The sequence below is a fragment of the Mastacembelus armatus genome, chromosome 15, assembly GCF_900324485.2.
Source record: "Mastacembelus armatus chromosome 15, fMasArm1.2, whole genome shotgun sequence".
In the NCBI taxonomy this organism is placed as follows: Eukaryota; Metazoa; Chordata; class Actinopteri; order Synbranchiformes; family Mastacembelidae; genus Mastacembelus; species Mastacembelus armatus.
This window is the reverse complement of record NC_046647.1, coordinates 14,968,469-14,987,520: the sequence shown is the minus strand read 5'-3', so window position 1 is coordinate 14,987,520 and position 19,052 is coordinate 14,968,469. Positions and strand designations below refer to the sequence as shown.

General features: G+C 40.2%; 1 protein-coding gene across 3 annotated transcripts; it reads right to left on the bottom strand.

Moving 5' to 3' along the window:
* Window positions 1-422: 422 nt before the first annotated feature.
* Window positions 423-18,719, bottom strand: zranb1b (zinc finger, RAN-binding domain containing 1b). 3 transcript variants are annotated; one of them, XM_026309043.1, is made up of 10 exons: window positions 18,362-18,719; window positions 15,955-17,159; window positions 11,479-11,666; window positions 10,129-10,282; window positions 9,179-9,250; window positions 6,908-7,106; window positions 6,111-6,231; window positions 5,589-5,718; window positions 4,058-4,287; window positions 423-2,219 (listed from the first exon to the last, which is right to left on the bottom strand). In XM_026309043.1, exons 2-10 carry the CDS (start codon window positions 17,063-17,065, stop codon window positions 2,001-2,003), a joined length of 2,424 nt encoding a protein of 807 aa, XP_026164828.1. In that variant the 5' UTR covers window positions 17,066-17,159; window positions 18,362-18,719; the 3' UTR covers window positions 423-2,000. The 3 variants fall into 3 exon arrangements, with proteins under 3 accessions (XP_026164828.1, XP_026164831.1, XP_026164830.1); XM_026309046.1 differs by having other exon boundaries at window positions 18,509-18,719; XM_026309045.1 differs by lacking the exon at window positions 18,362-18,719 and adding an exon at window positions 17,593-17,796.
* Window positions 18,720-19,052: the final 333 nt, after the last annotated feature.

Here is a 19,052-nt window from a genome sequence, read left to right as displayed (position 1 = left end):
GGAAGAAGTAGATAATGGACCTTAAGTTAAAAATATTTTCGAACTCCTTGAGTAGTAATTTTGTCGTTATTTTTTATATATATACACACTTAAAAGCGATTTTACATGTGTATAAACATTTCATAAATAAGAATTTCTTTGTAATTCTATGAGAAAATGATTATTTTATTAGAAATCATTAACTTTTAATACACTAAATACACACGTTTCAAGGGAGAAGTTATATTTATTGACATACATTATTAAAGTGTTCTGCTTATATTGACTTGCTTGTATTAAGAAGTTTAAAACCACTAGAGGGTGCTACTAACCTAGACACATGAAGTTAGAAATATGTTTCCAATTTAACCTAAAAGTAAAATAAAATAACTGATAGATGGAATAACAGAATTGGCAACCAAGAATATCAGACAGTAAGCAAATTAGTTGGACATTCAAAAAGATTTTCCTTTATTTTTTTTCCTTATTTTACCTGTTCTTTGTGTTACACTCTGAATAGTCAAATCAGGTCTAAATCCACAAACCATCATAGTCACAACTGCAACTATTGCATAAATACAAAGCAACATACAGGTGATGCTCAAAACTTGTATGACTTGAATGAAACACGAAAGAGATTACAGTACGCAATGGTAAGAAAAAAACAATGCAAACATTCACGGCAAAAAAACAAAACGCATGTCTTCTTCTTTTTTTCTGTCAGCTTTGGTTTTATATGTTGCAGTTTCTTTTAATCAAAAACCTAAAGGTTTCACATATTGACAACAAGCAGGTGTTAAAAAGGACTTGAACTGACGTGTACCATGAGGGTGACTTGAAACAAATGCTATAAGGAACAGAAGAACAAAGAGGAAGTAGGGGACAACGGTGACATACGTGTGAGTCAGGGTTTATATCAACATTGAATGTGTCTCATTCCCATAAACACCCACTCCCCTTCCAATCCCAAAAAGCACCAGATTTTCGGCACCCAGATGAGGTACTAAATCGCACACAACAACGTAAGTAAACTTTTCACTTATGGTCACGGTTGGTTCTTTCCTCGCAGCAACAGTGTATCTGTGCAATGTTTTTGTCAAGATTGAAAGGATAATTAAAAACAACAAAAAGAAGAAAAAAATATACAGAAAGCTCTTATTAGCTCAAATAGGTTTCCAGACAATAAATATGCAAGTTTAGAGGGAAAAAAACACAAAACACACTTCTCATTTCACTCAGTCTGGGAAAAAAAAAAAAAAGCTAAAGATCCATCATGAATATTTGTGTGCTAAACCTTAATGAGTGTAGGTTTGACTTGTAAAGGGGCAAATCCCCCTTTAAGAGCTTCATATATGACCTTGATTCAAGCAATGATACTGTATTTATATAGAAATGTTTTACTAAATGTGCAGTGCTTAGTAATAAGGATTTAAGTAATTTATTATTACATAATCTCTTGTTTTCTAAAGATAGTATTTATTGGCTTTGTCCCTGCCCATTCAAAAACAAAATACTAAACAAGCCAACTCTTACCATTGGAAAAAACATCAAAAAGATCAATTTGGAAGTGTGCTTTTGTCAGTGCCCATATTGAACAGCTATAAAGTGTTGATTTGAATGCTGGTATATTTCCTTATACTTTTTTTAAACAACCACATGCATTTACATTTATGGATAAAGATTCCTTTTTTCCTTATACATTTGAAACTCAAAACAAAGCAAAAGCTCATTTGCATTTGTAAACCTTTTTCTCCCTGTGTTTTGCAGCAGTGGAGTCTGTCAGTCTCAGGTTTATGTTGAGTGTTAATGTTTTTTTTTTTTGTTTTGTTTTTGTTTGAGTGCCTGCATGTTCTAAAAGAATAGCAGTCTTCTGTCACAGGTGGGAGCCGGATGGGGGCTTGTGGTTCTCTGTCCTCTCCTGAAGGCTTTCACAGTTTATCCGTGTCAGGAAAGGAAAAAAGAAGAAAAAACTGTAGGTGTGAGAGGAGGAGTCCTGCCCCCCCACCCCTTCTTCAGTTTTGTCACTCATCGTCATCGTCTTCTTCCTCTTCACCATCAGACAAGGAGGTGCAGGGTCGTATCTGCCGATAGCCGTCCAGCCACTTTTCCACCATCTGGGTGACAAGCGGGTGGTTGCGACGACGGGAGCTTTTCTGAAGAGCCACCAGGACCCCGCCCTCCGTTACACAGCAGTCCATCCACTCTCGCAGCAGCTTCTCCTGTTGCTCTTCATTACCCATCTAAGAAGCAGGAGGAAGCGCATGATAATCAAAGAAAGATTTATCACTAGTCTAAATTTAGGATCATATACTTCCTATGAACCATTGTATATCTTAAACTAGTCAACTGACAGTGTTATTTACGTCTAGTTGATTTAGTTAGGTGTATGGCAGGGGTGGGCAATTTTAGTCCTCGAGGGCCGCTGCCCTGCTTGTTCACTCTCATTCCCCAGGTAATCAGCCGTGGGTAGGGCAGGGATAGTTGGAAAACAAGCAGCATAGTGGTCCTGGAGGACGAGAATTACCCACTCCTGGTGTGTGGATTTATCAGGCTGCCAAATCAGCCTGAGGAAGCTTTTGCGACTGTTCTGAATGGGAGTGAAGTGTATTACATGCTGGTTTTGTGTTGCAGAACATCTCATTTTTTTCTGCTTTGACCTGACTTGTTTTTTGAAGGAATGGTGGAATTCTTTCATTTGGGGAATAAAAACTTCCCGCAGAAAAAGAGCCAACATCAGATGAAGTGATGACACCAACTTTGTTTTACCAACTGTAATTACCATAAAGACAGCAGGCCTGGAGAAAATTTATGTGCTACTTGAAATTTCAGGCAAATGGTTTTGATTAATTCAAAATGGACTAGTGTAGATGCCATTGTTTAGGTTAAGATAACATCTCATTGTCAATGTCTTTTTTTCAGCATTGCCCAGCTTCCACTTGAAGCCCAGTGATTGACAGCAGACTGATATACTGCCCACAACTTATCCTTGAATAAGCCTTGAGATGCCCATCATCTAGGGGAAACTCCTGAACCATCGGCTGATGCAGGAGCTCAATCAAATGAGGGTGAGAGGTTGTTCTCTTTTGTTGGATCTGTGTGGGTATATGAAATGAGAAAGAGGCGAGATCACAGGCAGTACCACCGGCTGGTGAAGGAGCTTCGCCTGGATGATTGTCACCTCAAGGCTTATTTGAGAATGTTTGTCAATCTGCTGTCAGTTGTTGTGCTTCCAGCTTGCCTAGGGCACTGCTGCAAGATGTTAAAAATCAGATAGTGTTAACAGAAGGCAAACCATGAACTTTAATCAAAATAGCTTTCCCTAAATCTCAATGAGTGCCTAATCTTCCTCTAGGCCTGCTGTCTGCTGTTGACATTGTGGTAATTGCAGTCGGTAAAATCATAAAGTTCCAGGCCTATAGCAACAGCCACGACTAAATTCACCTCTATTTTCAACTTTTTGTCGCCAGCTCTCAATTCCCAAGAGCAAATGTTGGCCATTTTTTTCTGAGTTAAAAGTTTTGTAGGCATTCAGGGTGCTCCTGCAACACAAAGGCAGTGTGCAAAATGCATCACTCCTGGTAAACGATGAACCTCAGGATACTAAAATGTCCTGGGCCTAGACTGCTTTAGTTTGGCTAGGTGTACCTAATGATGCCTTTCCATTACATAGTTGTAGCAGTACTCGACTCGGTTTAGGTAATTTTCCATTACAACAGTACCATCTCGATGTGGGCGGGGCCATCATAACACAGCAGCGCAACACTAAGATGTCCACACACCACCTCGTAGGACCAGTGTTGTATTTTATGAGTAGCGTTAGCCATTTACCTTGCTAAAGACACACAGTCACATTTTAGTATCAGCTCAGTTTGCTTGGAACCTCGGCCGAGCAGGTACTATCCCCGAATGGAGAACCAAAAAAACTGAGTCGCCCCATAATAAACTAAGAAATGTGAGAGTCTTGACACAGAAGAGCTGGTGGGTAATGAAATGTCATACTCATTACAAAAAAAAAAAATCATCATTCATTTAAAAAGACAAATGAAAAATCTATAGACACAGTGAACAAGTTCCTTACTTCTTGCGCTGATAGGAAGTGAATGTGAAGCAGCTTCCTCTCGCTGTCGACTAGTGGCAAGAACGTTACGGTGACATCGTCGTCTGTGTTGAGGTTGGCGCCTGCACCGCGATTGTCGAAGCCATCATTCTCCATGGCCACCAGTGCGGAGAAGTGGCCCCGTGTGTAGCCCAGAGCGATGGGGCTCTTCCAGCAGAAACTCTGCTCCCACAAAAGGGGCAAGTACACACCTAGGGAAGGAGACAAAATTAAATGTTAATACTTTTTTTTTTTTTTTTTAAAAAGGCACTCTTTAACAATGTTAGAATGCCTTTAATAAAATTGTTATGGCAGTCAAGTTTATCACTTGTCTCAATTTTCTTTATCTAGTGGCTTTATTTTAATGACTTCATCAATCATAAACATCAGAGAAAAATTTGGAATTACTTGGGGCATCTACTCTACCTCAAAGTGGCATGACAAATACAGGCTTAATTATCATTTCAAAAACATTTCTTTTGACCAAATTCAGGGTCCATGAAACCCTGCAATTAAATGGCAGAAAGGGGCCTGTTGTTGTTTATTAGTTAGATACTTCTGGGATGAATTTACTGTATTACTGTCCTGCATTTTAATGTTATTAATTGGATTTTTTTATGGTAAATCTTAATTTGCAATAACTGTAAGCAAGCATAGCAAATCAAGTGCAGTAAACATGAGTGCCCCCACATTAAGAACAGTAAATGTATTTAGTAGAAGAAATATCCTGACACCCTCAACAGTAATTTTAGAATAAGATACTGGTCACACACAAAATAATGCAGACAAAATATTGGCAGTATTTGTGTCTCTTATCTGCACCCCTCTCTCACCTCAAATACCTGTATGACTGACACTTTACAAGCTTCTGTTTAGCTGTTCTCTTCTCCCAGTAACCGTTGTGTTTTTACTGGGTTCACTTGGTCACCATTTTAACTGAGCTCACCTCCCTCCCTATAGGCGCCCATATGCACGCTACACTGTGTGTTTTACATTGGCTCCTGGCAACAGTGAACCACTGAACCGTCAGGCAGGCCACAAGCACTTGGCCCTTACAGAGCACTTTCATCATCCCATGTACAGTGTCGCTCAGCAAGAAAATTGAATCCAGATGGTTTTTACTGCTAGCTATAAAGGTGGGCCCTACTCTCCATGCTCATAGGATTATTTAACTTGGGGTTGTGATGGTTTACGTATGTTAAAATATCTCTGGATGTGTGTGTGTGTGTGTGGAGCATTTTCCTGCATCACAATACACTTCTATGACAAAGGCAGTGTTTTCATATGTTAATGTTATTTTGAGCCACTCTGTACTAAAATATTCCTTAAATGAAAGACACTAGACTGAAACATGTTGTAAATAGGAATTACTGGCAGATCAGTGGGGCAATCATGTCAGCTATGCACACAGGCTGGAGCTATTTCACAAAGAAAGTCTAGTCCCTCAATGCCCACTGGAATAAAGCAGAATTAAAAAAAAAAAAACAACTGATTTAAAAACAAGTGAACTTACCTTGAAAGCGGGTGTACCCAAGTGTTTCACCACGGAAACTTTTGTAATACTTCACTCCGTAGACGATAATAGGTCTACGAAGTATGTGTGCAAGAACGAAAATGTGAGTCTGCTCCAAGCTGGAGCCTGGCTGTAAAAGAAAAAAAATGAAGAGAAAAACCGTTAGAAAATAGGAGCTCCAGAGAAACTACAAAGCAAGGATTCTTGGTTACTGTACATTCCCTCTACCAAGTTACCCAGCGTCTTCCAAGTGTTAAAACATGAAAAACACACACAATTACTGCACTTTCACACCCAAATATAATAACAACCCACCCAAATACTTACTCTATGAGATCACACAGAGTAGTTAGAAGCAGAGAAGTGAAGAATGCACTTTCAGAGGGCATTACACATTAAGTATAGTTTTAAGAGCAATAAAGTCTCTTGCATAATTCATACATCATTAGTATGTCACATTTTAAGCACACCAGTTTCCTGTCCTCCACATTAGTGTGCGTGTTTGCTTTTATGTGCACGTACCTGACTAGCCAGGGAGAGGATAAAAGCCCAGTCCTCCTGCCACTGTTCCTCTCGAAGTGAGAAGTGCAGGCCGAAGCTCTGGGAATACCAGGACTCCCACTCCTTCCAGCGTGTGTAAAACCTGCAGACATTACATACACAAGCACAGTTTTGTATCATATTGTTTGACCTTTCTCTGCTGAACGGGGTGTGACTGCTATTCGCTGAATAGCTTCATTGCTGTTGTGGTTTTGTTTAGAAGGCAATTACTTATATCTAAATAGTAATTTTCTCACTGAAAAACCCTCAGTTTCTTAGAAATAAACATGAGTCACACTCGGCTGTAATACTCGTGCAGAATACACCATAAATTATTTTGTTTTCCCAGCTTTAAACTAGAGCAGAGGTTGCCAGAAAAGTCAGAGATGTCTGTATGAGCCAACAACCCAGCCTTTGGATTCTGGGTATGTATCCCAACCTCCAAACCGCATGTCCCAATTCCTGACATAGTCATGCAAATGCTAAAGGAAAACAAACCTGTAACTTGAGACTGCTGAAAATCAAGTTTCACCTGTTTTAAGACACTGAAGCCAACCTGCTCAATGTTTGTAAGCATTTCTGTGTAATCAATTTTGCCTAAATGATTTAAGTAGAAGCATAAACATGGAGGCAAATGTTCAATGAAAGAATTCATTCTAAAAACACAACACTTTGAAGGATATTTACATAAAAAATGTAGTCTAATCATCCTGTTTGTAAAAATGTAGATGTGAACTCATTTAAATCTGTATGCCTAGTCTCCATTCTGCAGGCCTCACCAGTGAGAACAGTCATGCAGGCTGTCATGAAGAGTCTTGCGAAGCACTGAGTCCTTGTCATAGATTCCCCATGTAGCTTGTAGCACGGAGTCAAGCAGACAGTCTCCAGCCGTGCGGTTCCACAGCGCATACAGTCGACTGTCCAACCTAGACCCAAGCTCCAGAGACCAGTTGATGATGGGTGACTCCTCTTCGAGTTCTGAACAATAGGGGAGGAAAGGTTGAGTGCTGTAATTTTTGACCACTGTACTAAGAATTGTAACAGTGTGTGTGGGAGGGGGGAAGGGGTTGTATGGAGGTCCTAATGTTTTTTTCATGATACAGGTGATAGTATTTGACAGGACTGTTTGGGAGAGTGTTACTGACTGCTCACACCTGTCAAAATAGATTTAAATTAATGTCAGCCTAGGTTTGCATGCACACCACAAAACCAAATCACCATGAAAAGTCAGCCTATGCCAGGACACTACATAGGATATACAGATAAAGCAAGACACCTTATCATTCATGCTAATATTTATGACAGAAATATGCTGCAATACAAGTGAAAACATCGAAGGCTGTTCTGTGAAGCTGTGCCTCTTTAAGCCACATTGCTCCTTGCAGCTGAACTGACAGAAGTAGAGGTCAACCGATTGGCCGTTTTTTTTTTTTGGTTTTTTTTTTGGTTTTTTTGCACCTTTTAATTAATTGGCATTGGCCCATTTTGCAGCACATTAAGCCGATTTATAGGCAGGCACATCTGCGACTAGCTAAGCGTTGTTGTGGAACACGTGAGGACCCCTCTTGCAACAAGCAGGCTGTTACCACCGGTGTTCAGTGAGCTGATGTTCCAGTCTGCTGAAAAGTGGCCAAAAACGGTAAGAAAGTACTTATCTTTCGTTTTTAGCCTTATACATTTCATTGGTTAAATATGAAGCTACTTTTGGAGAGCGATCGCAAGTAACTTTTTGGGTCTGTATTGTTAGCGAGCTGTAGTTTAGGCTGTAGGCACAGGTACCAAAACATGCTAACAAGCCCAGCGGCTAAATTATTATAGTAGCATGCATTGTATAGATAAACTCCTATGTTATTCATTCTGTTTCTGTACCGGAGAGTTTCTCTCCCTCTGCATGAGAGGTGGAGCAATGCACACACTGTAGCTGTGCCCTGTTTACATTTGACACATGGTTTCAGCTAATGATAGCAAGGGAAAACCATGCTTACCGTGCTTATCATGTGTGCAACAAATCTGAAAGTAGAAATGGGTGCAATTCAGACTCATATTCTTGCTAAAACACGCAGGATAGCCTTCCTCAATAAATGTGTCTGTGCGTCCGACACACACAGGAAAGAGATGAAGGGGGGAAATTCAAGTCGGCATCATATATCGGCCACCGGCTGCCCTGATTTCTAAATATCAGCATCGGCCAGAGAAACCCCATATCGGTCGACCTCTAGCCAGAAGTGTACTATTTTTTCCCCTCTGTATAGGGTTACTGTAATGCACAGTCTAACATGAAACATAGCAGCATGTTGTTTTTAATATTCAAGTGAACATCAGTCCTGAGTTTGTCCTGCAAATGCAAAGATAACATGCAACCTAAAGACATTTTGTGTAGGGTTTACATGGCCACATAATCACACTTTAAGTAATGTTAACTGGCATTCCTTATAATCACTTAACCTTGAAACTGAGATGAGATTTTCTGTTACTTGGACATCATGTTTTTGCAAAAACACATTATTCAGTGCATATAAACATACCCACAAAGGAACTTAAGGGGAAAATAAGGGTTTCTGTATCTCTTAGTACCTTGACCCATTATTTTAAACATTTGAGTGTGAGGGCACAAATAAAAAGCAGTGAAGAAAAAAGTTGCAGAAAAGAGATGGCTTTTAAATGTGTGTTTGTATTTGTGTGTGCTTGCTTTTGCTTGAGTGTGGTCGGAGGCTAAGAGAGGAAGTGCATTCACTGAATGAGATCAGAGAAATCCCTAAAACTCATTTAGGCTGATTAGGACAGATGCTAGAACTGGTGTACATGATAAAAACAGACGTCCTGGCAGAATGATAAGCAAGCAGACAAAACATTGTGCTGGCACCAGAGAAAGTAATACAACACTGCCTGTACTTGGCACTCTTCCCATTTTAGTATAAGGTTTACCATATTATTTTTCTTGACTGATTTTTCTATCTTAAAGCAGTTGCATCTATACTGTAAGTCAGCACCGCATGTGATAGATGTTACCGCAGCACTAAATTAGGAAGGTCACGATATAAATAATTCACCTTTCTGTACATCCCGGTCGAGCACCTCGTCAAACAGTTTTTCCTGAACTGCTGGGGGCAAGTCTTCAATGTCTGAAAACAGAATACACACGAGAATTAAATTAGAAAAATAAAATAGATGGGTATTAGAGAAGATACATAGATGGGAAAGTTAAGTCTTAGTTTTATTCACATTTTTATTTGATGACTGGAATATGTAAAATTGAGCTGAAATAAATAGAAAGGAAAATATTTTTCTGTAAACTCAAGAAACCATGTTTTGTTACTCACAATAACCATTCTTAAGCTCATCTTTTAGCTAAAATAGATTAATGCAATGACTTTGGGGAACTGACTTTCTACGGAATGGCTTTATAGTGGTCAGAAGCCATGTTGTGCAAAATCCTTAGCTACCAGCAAAAGATGGAACTACAATAGATTTATCCATCCATTATCTATACCCACTCATTCCAAACCAGGGTCACGGGACTACAATACATATTCCACAAAAATGAGAAATGAAATTTAAAAAAAAAAAAAAAAAAAAGCTTTAAATGGATGCAGTTTAATAGTGAGGCACTGGCAAATATGCTAAATATAGCTTTGTCATGAACAAAAACCATGCATCATTGGCTTGCTGGTATACTCAGTATACAAGAACAATACTCGTACAGTGAGCCAAAGGTAGCCTCCGTCTTCTGGCAGTTGGAAACTGCAGTATTATGTGCCCTTAGCATCCAAACAACAAGCAATTCAAATGCCACAAACAAAACAAGCCTTCTGTCACAAACTTGCAATGGACAGACTGAATTCTATCAGCTACAGAATTTTAAGCTCCCCTTATATAAAACAGGAGGTACACTTGACAGCTGTGGCATTCATGGATTTAAGATTGTATGGCCTGTTTTTATGCCATTTGCTTCCACAAAAGAACTTGTGTTTCAGGTCATGTTTGTTGTTCAGGGGCTGACCTGCAGGCAAGGTGAAAGTCACCAAGTCAGTGAGGAAATAGCATGTGAAGTCTCCTTTGCGCTGGTGAAGAGAGGCTGCTACTTCACGACGGATCTGCTCCGTTAGCTCAGGACACACCATCGCTGGAATACATTTGGCTGCCTGTTGGGACACCTGGAGAGCGGACAGGATAAAGGGAAGGAAGTATAATCAACATACATGAAGTGTAAAATTGACAGCAGCTGAGAATTGAGCAAGGTTGGATTTCACAAGTAACCACAGTCATGAGCTTTCAAGATAGTTTAGCTGCAATGATGCATATGATAAGATGAAAAATTAATTGTTTCATTAAACTTTTACATAAAAAGGCAGTAGTTGTGACATACTATCAATACCAGATGTCAGGCAACTATTCTCAAGTGAAATGAGTGAAATTCTGTATAATTCTGTATAATTTACATTGACAACATGAAGATTAGAGATGTTTTGTACAACTAAAACTGATAAACTTAAAAGCTCTTACTTTTTGTGTGTTTACTCTTTGTTAGCTGAAATAATTAGATTTTCATTAATCTAATCTAAGATACCCTTGGGACCCAAAGTGCACAAGAAATGTTTCTGTGGTTGGATTTTTAGGAATCTTAAAACAACTCCTTAAAAAAAAAGTTTAGAGCATTTTCAGGGTCTGATCCAGTGATTACTCACTGACCCCCTCAGGAAAGAAACTGGGACATGGGCTAAGTGTGGGAGGAGAGGTGTGTATACAGCTAATCTAGGATCACAGTGCTGACAGCCAGTCAGCTGCAATCACCCTCTGCATATGCACATTCGCTCATTGAGCCTAGTAGTGTAGACACAAAACACACCATGAACACCAGATATGAACATTAATAAAAACAGGACTATTTTTTCATTTTGTCTTTAAAAACAAGTAGGCACTGTTTTCCTTGCTTTTACCAGCACCTGAAATAACACAATAAAAAGGTCAGTATATAATTTTCCTATAGAGCCAAATACTCTATACTAATTATTGATTAGCTCCCAGTGAAGACGGAATAGCATTTTTGCTTTAAATGAAAATCCCTCATTCATATTCTTTGAATAAATACTACTTGTCTGTTGCTAAGAAATCATGCCAATTTGTCCAGAATAGACTGTGAAGTTGCAGAAAAATATGCAAAAACCTTGAAATTTTGTTTGGTTTTTTTTTGGGATAAAGGTAGAGTGGGAGCATTAGAAAAAATCTGACTGATGGTTAATGTTAAAGTTTTTATCTGTTGCATGGAATTATCCACAGGTAATTCCTTAAAAAGGAATTAAGATTATTCTTAAAAAGACTAACAATCAATCTGGTGGTTGTCTCTACTGACCTCTGTGAGTAACACAGCCAGCATGTCCTGTCTTTGGAAGCGAATGGCTAAGTGAACCAGCGTGAAGCCATCATCAAATGCTGAGGGCCGGTTTAACAGGCGCACTTCATCTGATGTTAGCTGTCGTGCGATGTCGCCTCCCGATGACTTATATGCCTCCACAGCTGCCAAGTCGCCCTCCACCACACCTTAACAGAAAAGGTCACATTAATAAATGCTTCAAGGTGAGTAGACTGTTTCAATTTTTTTTTTTATACTATTAAAGAGAAAAAAAATTACCACCTTAGAATAAATTAAGTACAAAAAGGTTTGCATGTAATCAGCAAGGAATCAGAATTCATCAACTACGGTTGAAAAACTCTGATAAAACAAAGGCACTCATTTTTTGTTTGCATTATGTAGCTCAAATGGACAAATAAGAAATAACAAATGTGTTGATTAGTGATTAAAATCACATCATCACTCTGCACAATAGAAACAAAAATGACTTCAGTGTAACCTTGCACAGAGGACATTCAGTGCTGGACCAAAAGTGTAAAATATTCGAGAACCCAATGTGCTTCATCTCTGTCAGGGCTGTAACAGCTTTAGGACTTTGGAGTCAATGGGAAAAGACAACATGGGGGTGCGTTGTAATCTGTCACTTTTCCCTTTCTCAATCTTCAGGCTTAGGTCTAAGCATGAGGGCTGAAGGATGTGGTAGATCAGACAGACAGTTTGATTTTCTCTACTTTTTCTGGTACAGAATGAAAACATTTCTGACTACCAGAAACAATTTATGTTAACCACTAACACACAGACTATCCGGATGCTCAACTGTAAACGGGAAGATTTTCTGAGCATGATCTCATACACATTTGATTCTCAGACATCAACCATTTTTGGTCAAGTCTCTGTTTAAATGTAGGAAGCAGTGAAAAGGGTGAGGTGTGGCCTGTTGAGAGGCTGGAAGATATTTTTACTCTATCTCCTAAACCAAAATAATAACACACACTGGTTAAAGTAGATTAAGAATGGAATGTGCATGGTTGTATGATCAGCTCAACACAAGAGAAATTTAGTTTTAAGCTTCAGCAATAATGCCAGCTGCTGTTACTGTGATCACTCCAGCGACACAGTGAGATAAAGCCAAATTTATTAGCTGTTGAAGGTTTGTGTTATGACAGAATAAAATCAACTCAAACCTCAATGTGTGAATGAATTTTGATGTTACACAGCTTCACAAAACAACTCTTTCCATTTCTAGTATATAACACTAAAAGCCTGTGTAGTATTCTCTCGTACATTTGACAGCATTAAACACTGTTAAGCTTTTGTTTTCACGTTAAAGGACCACACACAATGCTCAGCTCTGTGTGTGTGTGTGTGTGTGAGAGAGAGAGAGCGAGAGACATGGAGGGGGTGGTAGGACTCGCTATGCCATGTGGAGCTGGCTAGCACTGAGAGAGGAGATAAAGCAGAGTAGTGTAAAATAGGGAACACAACCATTTTCCACAAAACACTCCATTAGTGTGGGTATCCCTGTAGTCCTGCAGTCAGCACTGTACTCGCATGTCTTATAACGAACACAAAAAGCAGACTGCTGATGGAGTACTGATCAGGCTAAGTAATGCTGCTCACACAGTACTTTTTTCAGTAATGTGGACAGTGGTCAGAACAGAACAGAAGAGCAATCAAACAAATGTACACACTCCAAAGTCAATTTGTGATCCGTATGTTTACCTCTTTAGCCAGTCACATTAGTTGGTAATGTTCTGTCTGAAAGTTATTATTATTGTTGGCTAAATATGTGAATAAGCCTGACAAATTATGACAGGTAAACAATAATTTGTCTTTTCTGTGCTGCTCCATCACATAGTCTGACATTTGGCAAAAAAAAAAAAAAAAGTTTGTCCAATTAAGCATGTCAACTAGTCAGTATTCAAAATCAACTACTTTCTATCAATGTACTGAAACAAGGAAACATGCACTGGAAATATTATCTCACCCCACAAACACGTTTTGGGCTGAATGTTAAGACTATATTATTATTGTAAAAATCTATATTATGTGCAGTGAACTCAGCCCTAATCTCTATTTTATAGACAGCATCAGAATTTACAGTAAACAATTGATTAAAGAAGAGGAACACAGCCATTTTTCATATAATTTTCCTGCTAGATTATGAAATTGCATGTATGTGTGTTGGCTAACGGATATTTTCCTTAATATACAAGAGCCATTACTAATGGTTTTAGTTACACCCATGCTGCTCCTGCTATATCAAAATATCTGCCATATAACATATGCATGTACAGTACATTGTTTTTTATCTTGTACAAGTCAGAAGCACTGGAGTCTTTAAACTCCAGGAAGGTATTCATGAAGTGTGGGCAACTGTGTGTTTCTCTCTGTTACCACTGTAATTGTCTAGCAACATTTTTACTGGAAACACTGGTTATTGATTTCTAAATAAAATTCTAAATATACTGATTGTGTTAGGAATAAGCAGCTATAGATAATGGATGGATGGATATATTGATTGTCCAGAACCTTGTTTACTCAAAAATAGTTTTAATATATTCTTTATTTGCTAGATAGTCAAAATGGATGCTTGTGGCTCATCAAACCACACTCAAGCATCTGGCACTACATGAAACCACTCTCTCCTAATTCAATTCAGCGTTTCTGAAAGAAACCTTTCCAGAACAGTTCAACATGCAATATCATTGTTAATGCTCAAAAGCAACATCATGAAAGCCACTCCTATGAAAATAAATGCATAATCACAACTCTGTTCATATCCTAATAATCAGGTCTTTTCACTAGGCTGAAGAAAAATGCCCACACAAACGCCACATGTTAAACTTCAGTTGCGCTTGGGGAGTCGGCCTTGGGTCATCCACACTACAGGGGCAAAGGTCATTGTCGTTGGCAAGGTGCTGTTTTTAGTGCAGCTGGTCCCTTAGGAAACTAGAGCATCAGAACATTGACACCCCTTTATATGTCAGTGACACACAAACATTTGTGTCTGGACACCCATCTTTTTAATTTGTGTTATTTTCTACACTGTAAGCTAATACTGAAATCTTTCAAATTAATTATCTATTAAGCAATAAAAGAAACAGAGAAATATATGTTTCATATCTCCGTCACATGAAATGGTTTTTAGTTAACAAGTTTGCCTTGTCAAACAAAGGCTAATTGGTGGAATGGGGCTCAGTTGTGTCCAGATTGTGTTGATACTCTGCAAATCGCCCAGCAAACTGACAACTGTAGTATTCCGTATAATGGCAAGAACCTCTGAACTAAGTAAGGACAACTGAGACCATATCATTATTTCAACCACATAAAAATCAGTCAGTTTGGAAAACTACCAAACATTTTGATAAAACTGGTTCTCATGAGGATTTTTAGTTCCAACCACATCTTTGTGAAATGCAAAGAAGGTGCTATCCCATTTGGTTTATACTACTTATAATTAAATTGCCCTTTGAGGATTTAATGAAGTTTATCTAATCTTAAGCTTAGTTTATCTTAGCTACAAGGCCAAAACATTTTCTGATTTCAGCTCCTTAAATGTGAATATATGATGGTGTCCTAAATATCTGATGGATTTTGGACAGCTGGTCTAAAAAAAAAATGTATAGATGCATGTGTCTGCTGGGAACCCAGATTTGACAAGACTAAATGACTGATCAGTTCACTGAGGAAATAACAGGCAGACATCTTTCCTAACAGCAATCCTTAGCTGCAGAACTAATATTTCATAAAGTGCATGTAATGGATTTGGTGGCAAATAAGGAGTTATTTTGTAGGATTTAATTTTCTTCAAACAATAATAGAAAAATTAAGGGGCATTTCAAGTGCTCTCACTAAAAAATACTATGAGGTAATTTCACCTGAGGTGAACTCACTACAATGATGATTCTCTTATATTCCGATTATTTCTTTGTTATGAGGAATGTGTCAGCATTAAAACAAATATGTCTATTAATCGCTACAAAGACTTTACTGATGCTACATATATGTGTGCTGGTCAAATTTGGGCTATCAGTTTACCTCTGAGGAACTGTCTGTCAAAGAGACCAATAGGAACAAGGGACTAGAGGCTGAGTGGGCGTGCAGAACAACTCTGTAGCCATGGCGAAGGTAGGAGAAGGAGTGAAATAGTGGTGTGGGAGAAACACGCAATCACTAGTTGTTCTTAAAATGTTCATCCTCCCTCCCACTCCAGCATTTACCAGTCTACAGCGTGGGTGGCCGGACACTTGCTGCTGCTGGTGTAGATAAGTTTTACAACAGCCAAATGCAGAGGACTTCTAGGCATATACAGTATATCAGCAGAATATGATTCAGTATCATCTGGACATCACTATGACCTGGACTGGACCTGTAGTCTTGGCCTGCCTTATATCATTTAATTGAGTTAATGCCGACCTTATAGCAAAGAAAGTTCAGTATAATTCAGTAAATTCATATATTTTTAAAACTTACCAACACAGGCATTCAGGAACAGCCAGTCAGTCCTCCTCATCCTGTTCTTAATCTGCTTCAGTTTTTTGAAATCCACCTCCAGCTCCTCTTTGCTCCCAATCCCAGCCCCTGATGCCAGTTCTATTCTCTGAAAGTCCATGTTTGTCTCTGACTCCTGTTTTGATGTTGGGGGAGACCTCCTTTGACTGCTACTACACCCCCCCAGTCCACCTACCACATTTCCTACTCCTTGCCCAACCACATGGCCAACAACACCCCTCCTGTTGTCCCTGTCCTGTTCATTAAGTTTTGAGGAAGGTTGTTGGCTCTCAGGTTCTGATGCCAGTTCGATGGGTTCAGCTAGCAGACTATTTGGCCTGGGATGGTCACACACAACACACTTAAGTGCCTTGGCCCAGTTCTCATAAGTGCAGGCAGTGCAGGTCCAGTGCTGTGCATGAGTGTTGAGTCTGTTACGGTCATTATATTCCTCACATGGGTCTGTAGAGATGGCTGAGAGTGCAGGACGATATCCAGAGCCTGAGGTCTGGGGTGATTCTGTGGGACTGCGTGGCTGCTGGGTATGGTATCCTTGATGGGATGCATGTTGCCCATGTTGCCCATGCTGCTGCTGCTGCTGCTGCAGCTGCAGCTGCTGCTGCTGCTGCTGCTGCTGCTGCTGCTGCTGCTGCTGTTGCTGTTGCTGTTGCTGCTGTTGCTGTTGCTGCTGCTGCTGCTGTTGTTGTTGTTGTTGTTGTTGTTGTTGAGCCTGCTGCCTCTGGCACAGGCACTGGGTGCAACGGATGGCTCGAGGCCAGTTCAGGTAGGTGCACATGTGGCATGACCACTTGCTACTAGTCTCAGGTATGTCAGAAATGCGGACACGGGGTCGAGCACTGGAGTCTGGACAAATAAGTAAGCTGGAGCCCCCCTGGGATGGGCTGTTGCTGAGGCCTGCAGTGTCCCACTGGTGCAGACTGGCATCCAGAGCAGGGCTGCTCTTGAAGGGCTCCTCAGTAATGATGGCACCCCCACTAGGCCTCTGAGCGCGGCACATGGTGCACTTGATGGCTGACGGCCAGTTCTCGTATGTGCAGTATTCACAGGCCCACTTGGCAACCAGCTCGGTCATCGTCGCACTGCCGATGAAGGGGGCTTCCTGCCGTTCAGAGGGGCTCTCAGCTCGGCAGATCCACTCTTAAGGAGATCACACAGCAAGCAGCACACTAGGATACAATGAAAAACAAGACAGGGCATTTTAGCAGAGTGCTTTTTTGCGATGCCAAATAAATATTTTGAACTTGACTATGCCACATGATGAAAAACGACAGACCAAAATAACTTATAACTCAAAAGGCAAAAATCTAAGAAAACAAAAGGCTTAACAACACACTTTAAAGAAATACTTTTGTATTTAAGTAGGCAAAATGTGGTGCCTAATTTTCCATGTTTTTATTGTTAAAGCTCTCCAATAATGCACCATTATGTAAAACCAAGATAAAAGATGCTTTATTATAGCTGCATGTGCCATTTAGGCTTTGGGTAAAACACTGTCAAAAACTTGCAGAAAAATCCACAGAGCTGTTGCCAGGAAGATGATGTAGCCTGACTCCATTAAAACCTGACTGACATTGGCTTCAAACACAAACAGTAACTTACATGCACCAAGCAAATGTGTCCTACAACCCAGCTGGGTAACAAGAGACAAGGACAGACGAAACCGGACACCCAGCAAGGAGGCGCATGACTGGTTAAGACACTTACTGAAATTGAATTCGCCCCAAAGCCTATTACCTACGTATGAAAGTGAATAATCCAAAGCACATGTGGTCGTGTTACACTCTGAACTTTATTAGCTACGAGACGAAAGATAAAGTTGACGTTAGCTCGCTGAGGCAGCCCAGAGAAGTGTCGTTTGCAACTTAGTGTTTACACCACGCCTCCAAGTTTACCAACACACCGTGAGATTTTCACCACTTCTGCGATATATGGTTCCCCCAGAGCTGCATGTATCATAACAATAATAATAACATCCGCACAATATCCATGTTCAACCAGTTCTCTTCTGACTAGCAACTCATTTCGTGCATGCGCTTCATACAATTTGTCTGAAATGAACATGCAGACTTTAATTCAAAAGACTGACAGATTAGTTTCATGTGTACTTTTACCACTAACATTACGTAACTAAGAAACTCTCCTAGTGCTATATCGTGTGTTAACAGACCCACGAAGCGAGCTAGCTGGTAGTTATCTTACATGACAACTAGGCTACGTTTGTCCGTTGCCAGCCAGGAATGACAGCCAGGCTGTGCTGTCTGGCTGCTCGTTAACACTGAGGGATTATATTTTACCCCTGGCTGCCTGGATCCGTTTCAGAGGCCCTTATCAACTCTGCGAGAAGATCGGTTAACGCTGAAGCCCTTACCTTTGCCGTGCTGTGTTTACACTCCCGTTTCCCCACTGCAGCCAAAACAAATGGAGCTTCCCCGAGCTCCCCCCTCCCCCCCAGAGAAACCCACTCCAATCCGACCTCAGGCTTCTCTCACTTGGCCCACAGTAGCCGCATATTTACTTCTTTGGGGCGCCGTGTAGTTGGCAGAAGGTCCACACATCCCACGGAGCAGGAACCCCCCTAGTCCCGTCCCTCGACCGTGTGTTTAGACGCTTTAAAGCATTTTTATCCCTTTAAAGCCCTCCAAACATCGAGCTAACGGGCTCTAATGGCGGCACAGGGAAAGAGAAGCAACCGAGGCAGGGCTTAGAAAATACACTACGAGGGAGAGCAGAGCTCTGGGCCGCGTTACAGTCAGAGGCAGGGTCAGGATTTACCACCTGAATCTGCCAACGAAGCTGATTGGCTGATTTTTGTGTATCCTCTGACACTGACCAATCAGATTCTACGACTCTCATTCCAACTGTTAAAAGGCTCAGCGAGAGCGAAACAGGCTCAAATGTCACAATAATAACGGTAGCTCCGTCTGGAGATTATTTTTCTTTTAGTCGATGGACACAGTTAGTTACAGAAAACATGTTTGCTTTTAATTACATCGTAATTTGTTGCATCCCTGCCAGACAACCACGTGGTATTCCTTCAATAGGGATAAGAGGATGATGTC